General features: G+C 40.0%; 2 protein-coding genes across 2 annotated transcripts; one reads left to right on the top strand and one right to left on the bottom strand.

Annotated features, from left to right (window-relative positions):
• Window positions 1-2,763: 2,763 nt before the first annotated feature.
• On the top strand, window positions 2,764-5,453 carry atp5mf (ATP synthase membrane subunit f). Its single transcript, XM_079644488.1, has 4 exons — window positions 2,764-2,881; window positions 3,863-3,970; window positions 5,121-5,237; window positions 5,332-5,453. The coding sequence occupies exons 1-4, from the start codon at window positions 2,800-2,802 to the stop codon at window positions 5,358-5,360; spliced, it is 336 nt and encodes a 111-aa protein (XP_079500614.1). The 5' UTR covers window positions 2,764-2,799; the 3' UTR covers window positions 5,361-5,453.
• Window positions 5,454-8,331: 2,878 nt separating this feature from the next.
• On the bottom strand, window positions 8,332-15,679 carry cpsf4 (cleavage and polyadenylation specific factor 4). Its single transcript, XM_079644475.1, has 8 exons — window positions 15,226-15,679; window positions 15,046-15,096; window positions 13,538-13,690; window positions 13,323-13,418; window positions 12,011-12,104; window positions 11,821-11,893; window positions 10,986-11,153; window positions 8,332-8,846 (listed from the first exon to the last, which is right to left on the bottom strand). The coding sequence occupies exons 1-8, from the start codon at window positions 15,326-15,328 to the stop codon at window positions 8,778-8,780; spliced, it is 807 nt and encodes a 268-aa protein (XP_079500601.1). The 5' UTR covers window positions 15,329-15,679; the 3' UTR covers window positions 8,332-8,777.
• Window positions 15,680-15,697: the final 18 nt, after the last annotated feature.

Raw genomic sequence — 15,697 nt, 5'->3', positions numbered from 1 at the left:
TTAGTCCTCCTTCTAATGAAAGTCGTGAGAGTGAAGCAGGAGAATCAGTCGAATATGGAGAGAGGATGCTGCTCAGTGTTGGATGAAGGCCAAAAACCACCATGCACACCCTTAATCACTGAGTGTGTGTGTGTGTGTGTGTGTGTGTGTGTGTGTGTGTGTGTGTGTGTGTGTGTGTGTGTGTGTGTGTGTGTGTGTGTGTGTGTGTGTGTGTGTGTGTGTGTGTGTGTGTGTGAGAGATAGAGAGGGGTGTATTGATCAGTGGGCGTGTAGAGGGAAACTGTACTACTACCACAGCCCAACCTCCACCGCTCACAAACACACACACACACACACACACACACACACACACACACACACATACACACACACACACACACACACACACACACACACACACACACACACACACAGACACACACACACACACACACACACACACACACACACACATACACACACACCATCTTAACTATAGCTTCAGGTAGATAATTATGTGAGGCAGTGCTGCTGGCTGTTGTTGCTCATTGATCGTCTCTAATAGGCTGTCCGGAGACACCGCGGTAAACCCTTCAGGTCATAATTACAAAATGCAAAGGGTCATCTCACACTTTGTTAAAAGGAAAACTGAGGAATCCAAACACCTGTAAGCTAAGTCGACTTTTTCAAATGCTTTTGTGATATTGCACTTTTTTTTAATGTAAAACTTATTTGAGTTCTTTTGGTATGTCTTTTATGTCCTAAGAAACGTTGAGAGCAGCGAAGAGTTTAATCAGTGGTTTGTGAACACCAACTTGGCCATTAAAGCTGATCTTCATTTTGATTTATATAAACGAGGGTACAGCTATGATAAAAACACATTTCAGTATCACCACCTAAACCTTTATTCTCCAAAGTAAAGCTTCATTAACGACTCGCTAAACACTGCATGGGATTTATTGCAGGACCGCAAAAGCTCAACACAATATATGGGAAATAATATGTTCTAATTAATGTCATTAGAATTCCAGCCTTAGCATTTTGTTCAACATTCATAATCTAATTTTGCTGAGATAAAAATAAAGTAGGAAAGTCAGCAAAAAACTAAAAGCTATTCAAATTTGGAGACCACGCTCCCAGTTTTTCATTAATAATGTATTTATTTATGTCATTTCATTTCATTTCAAACCTTTATTTAATCAGATTGGTCCCATTGAGATCATAGATCTCTTTTTCAAGGGAGACCTGCAGCATATAGGTTCCACATGAAACATAAAACAATAAAGGACATCATACATTATATTTACGGGATACATTGACATAGTTATAGACATTTACAAGTGCCCATAGTATCAACAAGCATTTCATTTAGCCTAGCTTTAAAAACATGCAGAGGAATGAGATTGCTCAGTTTCAATTCTTGCTGAAGATTGTTCCAAGCAAGTGGAGCTGCGCACATAAAAGCTGTCTTACCTAAGACAGTCCTTGCTCTTTGCACATCTAACAATACTACGTCATGCGATCTCAGACAATAGCTGCTTGCAACTCTCTGTGTTATCAGAGAGCAGATATAATACGGGAGTTTACCCAACAAAGCTTTATAAATAAACGTGTACCAATGACTGAGCCTCTTTACAGTAAGTGATGGCAAACCTGCCTTGGCATACAGGGTACAGTGATGAGTAAGTGCTTTGCAATTTGTGACAAATCTCAGTGCGCTGTGATAGGCGGCATCTAACTTGTTCAGGCAATGGGCAGGTGCCTTCATATACAACAAATCACCATAGTCCAGCACAGGTAAAAAGGTCACAGTGACTAGCCTTTTCCTGGCTTCAAAAGAGAAACAGGACTTGTTTCTGAAAAAGAAACCTAGTCTAACCCTCAGCTTTTTAAGCAGGTTATTGACATGAAGTTTAAAAGTAAGACATATTTGTAACAGGTAACCACTTTGAGTACTTGTCCTTGCACAGTTACAATATCTAAACGAGGCTCTGGTGTCTTTTTAGCTTTTGAAAAGAGCATTAGCTTGGTTTTATCAACATTTAAAAGAAGCTGAGCTGAGTCTGAATAATGTTAACAGCCTGTAATTTAACACCAGCCTCCTGAATGGAGGGACCTGCACAGTACATAACGGTACCGTCCGCATTAAAATGTAAAGTAGCTTCATTCACATTTTCACCTAAACTGTTGATATATATGGAGAATAAAAGTGGACCTAAAATAGAACCTTGAGGAACACCATTAGTAATGTTTAACCAATCAGAAGACAGCCCATCAAAGTGAACACATTGGGACCTTTCAAAGAGGTCGTTCACAAACCACCCCACTGCATGGCTGGATATGACAATACTGACCAGCCTCTGCTTTAAGATGCGATGATCAACGGTGTGAAACGCTTTGGACAGGTCAATAAATAGAGCTGCACAACTCTGCTTATTATCTAAAATACTCGTAATGTCATTCACCACTTTCATACTCGCAGTGATGGTGCTATGTTGCTTTCTGAAGCCTGACTGATGTTTAGACAGGATATCATTTTTACATAAAAACTCCTTTACTTGTTCACTCACTAGGCGTTCGAGCACCTTCGCCAGAACTGACAATGTAAACTCATGCCATGATACTCTATTTTTATTTCCTGATATATTGCTCTTTAATCCTTTCATTAATCTATATTAACAAACGTATATTTTTTATTTGTAATATTTGTATTTATTTTAACAAATGTAGGCTTTGGATTTTGACTTCTGGTTTCATCATGGTTTCATCTCTTCTGCTGCCCTCCAGCGGTTTGAATAAAGAACTACAAATTCTCCCATAATGCACTTTCTCACTTTTTTTTACCCACAATCCCCCGCTGCCTGCAAACCCTTCGCACCAGTGAAGATGGCGGATAGAGCAGGTAAAACATCGTGTCCTCTGCTTTAAAATATGTTAAATATCTCCATAATGTGATTTTGCCTTCGTAAATGTTTATATTTGATCAAACTGTGTGTGTTGTAAGGTCTGTCTGACCGTTAATGGATACATTTTAAGGGTTTTGTCCGACTGTAGGCCGCTGAATCCTTTAAGTCACGTCAAGGACTTTGCTTGTCATTGCTCGTTTTCTGCTTTTAAAATACATTTAGGAGTCTCTTTTTGACAATTAACTATCATGCTAAGCTTTAAACATGACCGTGACTTTGTGCAAAGCTGTCATAATTAAGTTGTCTTTGCATATGTACGTTATGTAACCGTTTCTTTCTGCTAGCTTGCACTGTAGCCTTCAAACTCAGTGCCTGTTACCAATAACTTTGATATTGTATTCGGTTTATTTTAACCCTGAAACACAAACTGTTCCTTAATAACTAAACACATGAAGTACGAATTTGCTTTCCAGTGGGACTTGAACGGTCTGGCATAATACTTAATTCATAGTAACGTTAGCATTCATGTCATCCGTTGCAGATTGACCTTTTTAGCTGCATTAATCTTTTATTTGATTGCGGGTTTTTTTTCAAAGAGAGAAAAACTTTATTGATCCCCAGGGGTAAATTAGGTTATATTTTAACTTTATTTTTATTTTCTGAATTTTACAGAAAGTAGAATACAGTGCTGCAGCAATGCATTAGTACATCAGTGGAAAATACACTTGGTGAATGGAGTTGCATACAATACATAAAAACAATAAGCATATAGTGCTTAACCTTCTAGTTAAGATAGAAGGAAAGCGAAGAAGTTAATCGATTTGTATTTGTATTGAAGAACACCTCCAGTGAGTGTTATGTTGGAATCAGTGTTTTTACTTCCATTTATTTATTTCTTGAAGTTGATATATTTGTATATGACCTCTGTAAGAAGACTTAAATAACTCCCGGTCTTTGCTCTCTCCACTTGTCACCAGTTCCCGTTGTTGAGAAGCGTCTGATGGAGGTGAAGCTGGGAGAGATTGGGACGTGGGTCGGAGGTCGCGACTTCACCCCCAACGGGATGATCTCTTCCGTCCGCAAGGGTGAGGAAATCTGCTCTGACTTTCTGTCTTGAAAGGAGTAGCTGTCACAAAAGGTCAATTACAAAAAAAGGGTGCAGATCCCATTTAGATGAGAAGAGATTTGATAGAGAAGCAGCAGTAACCATTTAGTTTAAAATCAAAACAGTAGCAGAATGAAGCGAGTGTAACAGAAAAGATTTAGATACAGAAACCTCCTTTATCAAATTATCAAGATGCAGTGGGAAAACCAAACCTGATCAAAGATAGTAGCACGTTTTCTTTTTTTAAATGTAAGCGGTTTCAGCAGTTCATTTGACAAGAAATCAAAAGTCCTACTAAACAAATTTGATCTTAAATATCATACCTGTTTTAAGGTTTAAAATTCAGCGAGCAGAAATTATGCCTTTCTTTTAGGGCTGCTCGATTATGGCAAAAATCATAATCTCGATTATTTGGGTCAATAATTGAAATCACGATTACCAAAAACGAAATGGATTATTATCCATTTAGTTTGAAAACATCCATTTATTAAAAAAAAAAAAAATGTGTAGTATGTTTTTAACAGTTGATTACCCTGAACTTTAAGTATAATTCTACTGAAAAACCAATAATAAAAAAAAAAAAGAAAGAAAAAAAAAAGTTTTATTTCAATTATGATGTTTTCATAATCGTTGCAAGCCAAAATCGTAATTGCGATTAAAATACGATTGATTGAGCAGCACTACTTTCTTTCTTATCAACATGCACATTTCCCCCAAATTGTTCTATGCTGTGACCTAGCAACAGTTCTGCAAGGTTGTCGTGTCAGTGTCTTGCATGTCATTCACAAAACATCCTGAGGCTGAAAGTAGTTCCCAATTTGTTCCTAAGACAATCCTTAATATATATAATGTGCATTTTCACCCCTTATTTGAATACTCAACATTTCGTCCAACTCAGTTTGAATAATAAGTCATTCAAAAACAGCCTTAATTAGACCTTGTAATCTCTGAAATCTCTCTCTCTCTCAGCAGCTTTGTGAAAGCTTCTTGCCTCTAGCTTTTCCTCTTTCACCAGTGTCTATTTACGTTCAAATCGATGCATGTTGTATTCAGGTCATGAAGAGCTTTATAGTTTGAGGATGAAATGTGAATGTAGTTCTGTCCTCATGCTGTTTGCGTTTCACTCCCAGGCTATGAAAGATACCTCAACAAGTACATCAACGTGAAGAAGGGAGGCATCGGTGGTCTTTCCATGGTGCTGGCTAGCTACGTGGTGCTCAGCTACGTGTGGAGTTTCGATCACATCAGTAAGAAGGCTTTCCTTGTTTTTTAGGACAGATAATGTCACTTTCCAATCATCCACAAAAACACCTTTTAACACTTAAACCTCTTTTCTTCCAGAACATGACCGCATGAGAAAGTACCATTAAGCTCCTCCCATCAGACCTCCAGGAGCTTCTGTTCCCCGGCTCTCCATGTTGAATATGTGACTGTTGTGACCAATAAATCTATACTAAAATGTACTGTTGGATATCATGTGTGGTTGTTTTTGAGTTGAGTTTCCATTATCAGGGTGTCCGCGGGGTCTTAAAAAGTATTAAAAGTTGATAAATCAATTTAGTGAAAATTAAGGCTATTAAAAAGTATTAAACAGTATTTTCCAAGGTATTAAGAAGTCCCACAGCAACGACAACATGAAACACCCTTTAATTTACTGAAACGACATGTCGGGAAACCCCCTCAAGGCGGCCCCATGCATAGCGCGCCGTAAAATGCTGCTTCTTATTTTAAGTTTCGTTGCCTTGCTCTGCTCTGTGGGGGGGGGGGGGATATAAGAAGCTGTTTCTACAATAATGTGGAGGGAGAGCTCTCCTCTCAGACTGAGAGGCACAGTGAGGTAAAGGACTCTTGAGTGTTTAGATAGTTCACTTTAGTCTAAGTTGTCTCAGTGGGTCTCAAACGTTTTGATCACAATTTATGTAAACACATATTTCCAAGGGACTTCTTTATAATTATTAGGATAAATAAAAACAGGTTTGAATTTTGAAATCATTCCAATGTATAGGCTACTGTACAGTAAACCAGACATATTGTTTAAAACTGGAGAGATTTAAAAATATGCATAAATAAATAAATGTTAACTGGTAAAATAAGATATAAATGAACCACAGAAATAAAACAAGTTAGCCTGCATTTATTTGTTATTGGCTATGGTAGGTTATCGGTTATGTTCACATACTTATTTGATTATTAAAATGCAAACCGATCTTTTTCATATGGGTGTTTTAGAGTTGTATCCCCTAGATCAGTCTCTAGTAATTGTGTGCTCAAAGTGCACCAGATTGAAGCATTTTACTTTAAAATGTGGAAAAAATTATTCCCGGGGGAGCATACCCACGGACCCCCCAAGAGGATGTGAAGTCCACCCCCCAATTAAAACATGTTCATGCAATACTGAATACATTTGAAGCCTTTTTATATAAGCTGTCCACCATGTCAATACGTTTCTCTGTTTTGTAGTGTATTGGTCTTTTGTAGAGGTTTTTCATTGCTAGCTAAAATCTTGCCTAGGGCAGCAAATTGGTCAAAACCGGCCCTGGTGTCATCCCCACAGCACCCCCCATTTGAAACATGTTCCCACGGCTATGCCCCGGTTACCCTTTTCATTTGCCCTGTACGATGGGCGCTGTAAGTGATGAAAATGGGGGATGTTGGCTTATCTGGCGCCCGCAGCTCACAGCCAAAGTGTGAGTGAGCTTGGGAGCGAATGAGGGAGAGAGGGAGGGTGCACCGGTACCGGCGCTGTTGTTATTAGAATCTGGTGCTAGCTGCTCTAACGGATATAAGAAGAAGATGTTTCTACAATAGTGTGGACTGAGAGGCTGATATAACTACAGCTCAGTGAGGTAAAGGGCTCTTGAGTGTTTAGATCAGGGGTCGGCAACCCCTGGCACGCGTGCCAGCATTGGGACGCGGCACCGTAACCACTTCCACTTATTCACACTAGGAATAAGTGGAATAAGTGCAATAATATTTAAATTGTATTTTCGGATCCTGAACGAGACCGCCGCCAAACTATATCCGGTCACAGAGATCTGCTATTTTAAAGTAAAGTCAACACATATCGACCCTAATATAGTCTATATTAAGAACGAGAAAAGTCTTAACATATATCGTTTTTTGTAAACATATGACAAATGTGTGAGGGTGATGACGTCAGAGCATCGTCCTATGTGCCAGGGCTTAGCCCCGGACAGCCCCAGCCCAATTTAACCCCTGGGTATTTGTGAGGGAGCTCCTATATGGCATTACCCCGCTGAAGCTCACCAAAGTTTAATATATTTCATAGTTCAAAGTTTTGTCAATTGTTTTGTTTATTGGTCAAATACTGGTTTCTAATGGTTTCTGAGGAGTTTTACTGGAATGAAAGAGCACAGAGTACAGAAGCAACAAAGCAGCATACTGCATTAAACCTGACCTTCACAGAGAGGTTGAAGTTCATGTGGAGAGGAGGCTTCAGTAGTCTGTCTGCACTCTGTTTAGTTTTGCTATCTTACAATCAATATAGTCAATGTGAGGTAAAGTGTGTCGCCCATGTAACCGGTTAGAACTCAAAGTTGCGATGAGGTCTTAAAATGTATGGAAAGGGTCTTAAAAGGTATTAAATTTGACCTCAGGATTTCTGCATATACCCTGCATTATCTACATTTCAGCTGAGTAAACAGTGAGAACTCTCAACTATCAGTAGGTGTATGCAAATATAATCGGTACATCGGTTACAAAAAACATTTGTACAGATGAATCTGTTTCCACTGTCATTGAATGTTGTGTATTAAGAAGTAACACTAGGCCTCTACACACACACACAACTGGCAGATACTCATTTCCAGGATACCCATGTATGGTATGAAACTTTTAAAGGTCCCATGTCATGGCCATTTCTACTGATCATAATTCCATTGTTGAGGGCTACTAGAATAGATTTACATTGTGCGATTTTTCCAACTCACATTGGTTTCTCATACAGCATCTCTGTATAGTATGTGTATTCACTCTCTGTCCTAAACGGCTTGTTGGAGCTCCTGTGAGCCCAGTGGCGGTCTGCGAGACACAGCCCGAAATATATGGAAAGCCAATTGCACGTATTATGGCACAATTGGCTTTCCACAGTTATATGCCCAGCATTCGGCGCCACTCGATGACGTAGTATACTTGAAATAGTGACTCTGCAGACCTTTACATGCATAAAAAGCCACACAACACACAAGGAGACGGGTAATAACCAGAAAAGCATGACATGGGCCCTTTAAGTGTGTCATTTGCGGTGAACAGGTCATTTACTGTAGGTTGTTCTGAGAAAATCGAAGCCATTACCGGATGGTTTTGGACTCTAACAGAGTATAAACATAATGAATTTACATTCTATTGGCATTTATCACTTTTTTTTTTTTATTGCATTTACACTATCGGACAAATGTACTATAAGAATCAGAATAGAAAGACAGTTATGGCGTCACTGATGCAGTCACATGACCCAGGGGAGACTGTGGAGCGCTGATGGATCCTGGGTGTCACATCTATTTAAATATTGTACAGTACAAACGTAGAAAACTCTGAAGACTGAAACATTCAAAGCCACAGCCACAGATTGTGACCTCTTCTCTTTCTTGTATCCACAAAGAATAGAAACAGTAGCCATGTTTATCTGCCAATGTCCATACAATTCATCGTGAAGGGACACACTACAGCAGCAAAGTCTTTAAGTTCAGCCTGAGGAGCAGACGGGTCCGGGGGGGGGGTTTTCTCTTCTACTGCTCACATTGTGTGGGGGGGGGGGGGTCCGGAGGTTACTGTCCACTCAGGAAGGCGAGGTGTCCTTTAGTGCATTTGTTGGCATAGTGGCCCTTCTCACCGCACTATAGACAGAGTGGACAAGAAAACAAAACATGAATGGCTCTTAATCAGAAGCAGATATTAGCTCATAACCTCATAAAACAAGATCAATAACCTGTTTTATGTAATTTACTTTCTGTACTAACAGTGAGTGAAGTGTTAACAGAGTTTGCAGTTAAACACTGGCTTACTGAATGTATTATCATTACGGTTACAATTTGGACTGCACAATCTGTACAAAATAACTAATTGGGACTATTGTGTGAGTACCTTAGCAGCACAGTTTTGAACAGACAAGCTCCAGTATGTTCAAAACTGTGCTGCTAGGGTACTCACACATACAAAGCCGTGGCAGCACATCACTCCCATCTCATCCACCTCCACTGGCTGCCGGTAAAGCCTACAAAGTCGTCCTCCTCCTCACCTACAAGTCCCTCCATGCTCCCCAGTACTTATCGGACCTCCTCCGCCCACATGCCCCACCCCGGAACCTGCGGTCTTCAGACTCCGGCCTGCTTACCACTCCCCGCACCAACCCGCGAACCTTCGGGGACAGACCCTTCAGTGTGGCAGCCCCCACCCTCTGCGGAGATCCTCAACATCCCCACGCTTGACGCCTTCAAAAAGGGCTCTCAAGTCCCATCGGTTTGCTAAGGCCTTTGGCTCCTAATCTATTTGTTGTTCGTTCTGTCTGTCTGTCTGTCTGTCTGTCTGTCTGTCTGTCTGTCTGTCTGTCTGTCTGTCTGTCTGACTGTCTGTCTGCCTGTCTGTCTGTCTGTCTGTCTGACTGTCTGTCTGTCTGTCTGTCTGTCTGTCTGCCGGTCTGTCTGTCTGTCTGTCTGTCTGTCTGTCTGTCTGTCTGTCTGTCTGTCTGCCGGTCTGTCTGTCTGTCTGCCTGCCTGTCTGCCTGCCTGCCTGCCTGCCTGTCTGTCTGCCTGAGTCTCTGTCTGTCTGCCTGCCTGCCTGTCTGTCTGTCTGCCTGCCTGTCTGTCTGCCTGTCTGTCTGCCTGCCTGTCTGTCTGTCTGTCTGTCTGTCTGTCTGTCTGTCTGTCTGTCTGTCTGTCTGCCGGTCTGTCTGCCGGTCTGTCTGTCTGTCTGTCTGTCTGTCTGTCTGTCTGTCTGCCGGTCTGTCTGTCTGTCTGTCTGCCTGCCTGCCTGCCTGCCTGTCTGTCTGCCTGAGTCTCTGTCTGTCTGCCTGCCTGCCTGTCTGTCTGCCTGCCTGCCTGTCTGCCTGCCTGTCTGCCTGTCTGTCTGTCTGTCTGTCTGTCTGCCTGCCTGTCTGTCTGTCTGTCTGTCTGTCTGCCTGCCTGCCTGTCTGCCTGTCTGTCTGTCTGTCTGTCTGCCTGCCTGTCTGTCTGCCTGTCTGTCTGCCTGTCTGTCTGCCTGTCTGTCTGCCTGTCTGTCTGTCTGCCTGTCTGTGTGTCTGTCTGCCTTTTGTTTTTGTTATGTTTGTTTCTACTCCTGTTCTTCTTTGTAAAGCAACCTTGGGTCTCATGAAAGGCGCTATATAAATCCAAGTTATTATTATTATTATTATTGTTATTATTATTATTATTATTGTATCTATAAATATGATGCCATTTTTAAATGATTCTCGATATTGGAGGATTTCATAATTTCTGCATCATTCATATTATCTTTTAAATATATTTTAAAAAGAATTAAATACATAAAATGAATATAAATAAGAAAGCATAGAATATATTTCCCCAAACTACAGCTTTACCATATTATACTTAACTCTATTTTACGGCGAAATTTACATAATAATAATACACTTTATTTATATAGCACCTTTCATGCTCGACGCAGTATGACAACAAATCACAATAACAAATGAGGAACATAATTAAAATATGTAAAAACAATAAAACATGAACAGTGATACTACTAAAAATGATAAGCCAAATTAAAAAAGATAGGTCTTGAAATTTACTTTGAAATTGAGGTTGCTGTTCTAAGATCAAATGGGAGGCTGTTCCAGTTTGGGGCGTTATCAAAACCGAAAGCAGCCTCTCCAGTTTTCTAGGTACTTTTAAAAGTGAAACATTGGAGGATCTAAGCGTCCTCGTTTGGTTGATAAAAAAAGAGAGACAGTCACTTAAATATGTTGGGGTAAGATTATGTAAAGCATTGTAAATCATTAAAAGCACATGACTCACCTTGTAGCAGGTGACCTGGTCCAGGGGCCGGGGCCCTCTGTTGCCCCCCATGTGGTTCTGATGATGAGGAGGAGGACCCATCGGCATGTGGTTCTGTGGGCGCATGCTGGGACTGGAGTTGGTCAGCTGGATGAGAGAGAGCGACGAGCGGCCGATGCTGGGAACCGGCTGCAGCAGGAAACACGGAGAGAGACATGGTTTTTACTCTTCAGCAGAGGTGGGAAGTAGTGGAGTACAAATACTTCGTAACTGTACTTAAGTACATTTCTCTGGTATCAGTACACAACTTTTTACTTTGACTTTTTACATGTTGAACTCAAATACCTGTACTTTCTACTTCTCACATTTTCCAAACAGGCTGGTTCCTTTAGTCTGAATATGTGTTTGGTGGCATTGTCATTATTATTTAGAGTCATTGCGTGCCTATTGATTTGAACACGATCCGTGTATCCATCATTTCCTGGTCTTCTCTAAAGAAGAGGGACCAATGAAAACGTTGTCATGTTGCCGTTGTTCAGCATGGAAACATTCATTAGCTAACAATGACATTATTGTTCTATTAATATAAAGGGAGGTCAGGTACTCTTTACAACAGCTGCTAGTTATGGGTACTTTTTACTGAAGTACATTTCAAAGCCCTCTTTACTTTTACTTGAGTAAAGAAGTTTAGTCAGTACTTCTACTTTTACCAGAGTATTTTTAAACACGAGTATCTGTACTTCCACTTGAGTAAATGATGTGTGTACGTTCTTTGCTCAGCAGGTAAATAACGGAGCAGTATAAAGATGTGAGGGCTTCAGCAGGGGGTTTTGGGGTATTTATGGTAGTAACTTACCTTTGCCTGGTTTTGCATTTGCTGTGACAGAGGAGGCTGTTCATTGGCTCCCATAGGCAACTCAAAACGAGGGCTGTAGGAAAACATCTCACTGTTAGATCTACATTACAAAACCAAATGCTACAACAGGTGATAAGTGTTTTTTCACTTTTTTTAATCTGTATGAAACAAATATAGAAAGGTTACGTACTGCATGAATTTACAGGATTTCCCCTCCGGACAAAAGCCCACCAGGTAATTCATACAGATCACTCTTCTTGTGTGTCTGTGTCTGCAGTCAGGACCTGAGACCGGGAGAAAGAACATAAACGACAACCGTTAATTCATTTTTTATTAGAAAAGTATCTGGGGATATTGACTTAGTATCTCTAAAAAGTGAATTAGTATTTTAAAATAATAAAAAAGTTCTAAAAACATTTAGAAACTTTTTCAAAATAATTCTATAGTTTAAAAATAGAGAGGCGAAGTCCCGCCCACCTACTTCCGACCCATGGGACCTTATTACGGAAAAATAATGTATTGAAGTCAATGGAGAGAGAAAGATTATCTTTCGATCATGTTTGAATTGTGCCATGAATTACACATAGGATGTTTGTCAATCTTAAAAATTATGTCAATGTCAAAAAAGTCACAGTTTGTTGTAAAACTGTTAAAATATAAGACTATGAAAAATACGCAACTAGAAAGACTACAAATCCCAGAGTCCTGGTCCCGCATGCTGGCTCTCACGGAACCGACTAACTCCCCTTGTGTGTGTACAGTTCTCAACATGCCCAGACTTGGAGTGATTTTCACCTCTTTTAATACTTTCCGCCTCATTCTGAGAGAAAGAAGTGAAATGTGCCAACGTGACGGCGTCTTGGTGTGTGGTGCGAGACGAGAGATGTAGTTCATTGAGCGGTTTCACACAAAAAAAGTGTTACTTTACATTTTTACGACACATTTTTATTTGTTTGACTTGTAAAATTATCTTTTAAATTGACAATCATCATATGTGTAATTCGTGGCACAATTCAAACGGGATCGAAAGATAATCTTTCTCTCTCCATTGACTTCAATACATAATTTTTCCCATGGAGGAAAGGGAGGGACCTCGCCTCTCTATAAGTATCTATATAATGACTAAATACTTAGTGTTTCAACATTGTATTTTTTTTTGGAAGAAATTACCTAGTATCTCAACAAAAAAATGACTTTTTTTCTTAAAATACTGTTAAACTTATCAAAATAATGAAGTAGTCCGTTGAAATAATGGTATAGGGTCAAAATAATGAAGTAGTATCTAAAAAACTCTTTAAATAATGTTAACGTTTCACAGTAAAATTATTGTCTATATATTGTCAAATTAAAACCTAAAAAAAAGTTTGGTAACAATCTTTTCATTTCAAGTCATGATTTTGAGAACGTTTTTCTTTTTCTGGCTTGAATGGGCTTCCATACAAACTGTATATTTGGGGGTAAAACTATCAGTACTGCAGAGATGTTTTGTGAGCAGGTCGTACCGTGTTTGCAGAAGCCTCGGTCGTACCAGGGACAGTCTTTGATCTTGGACTCTGGGTCGATGTGCAGGAAGGGACACTCTTTGTTGCTACACTCACCTGAAAGGGTCGTCACAAGAATTATAAAACAGGGACAAATACACGCAGTGATTTGATCAATTAGGAGCTGTTCAACAGTTATAATCTAATGTATTTTATATGACATCAAGTCAACTGACCAAATTTGGAGTAGAAGTAGCATTCGGGCATCTTGGTCATGTCGTATTCGTGGAGGAACTCGCACTGGTCTCCTTTCTTACACAGTCCTCTGAGCCAGTGCTTACACACCACCGTCTTCTCTCCGCTGATGTGACGGAACGGACACATCCCACCTGGGAGGGTAAACAAGTCAAAAATAGGACACAAAGGACGGCACAACTTTTCTGAATAAAAACTACAGGGCATCCAGTCTTGATGTTTGCTAATGAATGAATCACATAGAGGATATTATTGTGAAGCAGACCATTGCTCCCATTAGATTGGTTAAAAAAAAGGTAAAGACATTTTCGGCGGGTAATTTAATTTTTTATCAATCACTTAGAGCAGGGGTGTCAAACTCAATTTCATCGCAAGCCACGTTATAATTATGGTTGCACTCAAAGGGCCGGAGTAACTTCAATACTATATAAATATATATATATAAAATAATGTATTTTACAATATTTCCTCTGCATTGGATTATTATCGGATAGGGTAATAACTTCATAATTAACTAAGTCTGAAAGCAGAAGTCTAGGGCAAATAATTGCAAATAAAAAAGTCTCTTCAGTGCCATCTCACAAAATGAGATGCATTGTGGGACATGTAGTTTATGGGCAACGTGCTCCTGTAAATTGGCACGTAACATTATAATAAACATATTATAATCTTTGCAAGCTCGTGCACCACATAAAATAAAGTGGCGGGCTGGATTTGGCCCCCGGTCCTTGAGTTTGAGACCCCTGACTTAGAGTGTATTCATTTCCATTTTCAAAATAATAACAGACAAAACAATATGATATTAACACTATACAATTAAACTGGAAGAATCTAAAGCATGTAGTGTACTGTAGAATGTATTTATTGTATTTGTGAACTGTGGATTTCCGCTCATATCTGAATACATACATTATCTGAGTATTTATCCTTGCTTGGATATTTTTTTTGAAAGGTTCTTATTAAATGTAAGGATTACAATGGCTGCATTATGGGAAGTGGATGCAAAACATAATCGGTACATCAAAAAACATTTGTACAGATTAAGTTTCCACTGTCAACATAACTGTGACATTTGTCATGAATCCCTTGTTTTGGTGAAAAACCCTGTGTATTCAGATCTAACACAAGGCCTCTACAGACACAACTGGTAGATAATAATTTCCAGGATACCTATTTATGGTATAACATTTTAAACAAGTGCAGTAGTAGTGTGTGGTGTAGCAGTATTTTAGGTTATTTTGAAAGTAAATAGAAACCATTACAGGGTGGTTTTGGACTCTTAACAGAGTATAAACATCATGCATTTACAATGGCGGCATTATGGGAAATGTAGGATCCAGTATTTTTGAAGGCTTACTAGTTCTAGAAGATAAAAGTCAGAATAACTAATGCTTCAGATTTGACCACCATGTTTTTTAACCCATCTGTTGTCAATACCCACACTTTGATGGGAGTACAGTGTGTGATTGTTGTCATGTTGTGTTTTTACCTTTCACACAAGCTGCTCTCATGAAGAACTCACACACAGCAGACCCGGATTCTGCAGAAACACACACAGTATTATAACAACCTTAATAAATACATTAGACATAAAGCTAAGGTCAACAGTTGTATATAGACTATAGTTCACCTACAGCGGCTAACTACCAGCTAGCATCCGAGCACTTACTGTCCATGCCGGGGAAAGGCAGAGGCTGAGCCCCGAGCTGCTGCTGCATGGCCAGCTCCAGGTCAAACTTCAGGTGATCCACGGTGGCCAGGAGGTCCTGCATGTCTGCGAGACTCTTTCGTGCTCCTCAAAGTAAGAAATATCCGTTTTCGGTTAGCTAGCTAGCGGTTGAGCTATCAAAGTAGCTTCTTCTTCTCCAGTTCTCCAGCTAAAGTGGCTAACCTGGCTAGCTAGGCTAACCGATAAGAAAACAATAAGCGTGCTCCCTGATGAGGAACCAGAAAAGCTGCTGTGCTTTCGAGCTTTGATTGAATGTTTTAGAGAAACCTGCACATGAGTCGGTCTGTTGCTTTTAGTTACAAACTGCTCATTCTCAACAGCAGAAGGATGGAAGGCGCGCGGCCTGACCTCTGACCTGACGGATTCAAGGCATCACTAAACGATAATCGAGTGGAGCTCACATCAAACTGTG

Source organism: Notothenia rossii (genome assembly GCF_949606895.1).
Source record: "Notothenia rossii genome assembly, chromosome: 8".
In the NCBI taxonomy this organism is placed as follows: Eukaryota; Metazoa; Chordata; class Actinopteri; order Perciformes; family Nototheniidae; genus Notothenia; species Notothenia rossii.
Note: the sequence above shows the minus strand (reverse complement) of the source record. Positions and strands in the feature narration are given on the sequence as shown.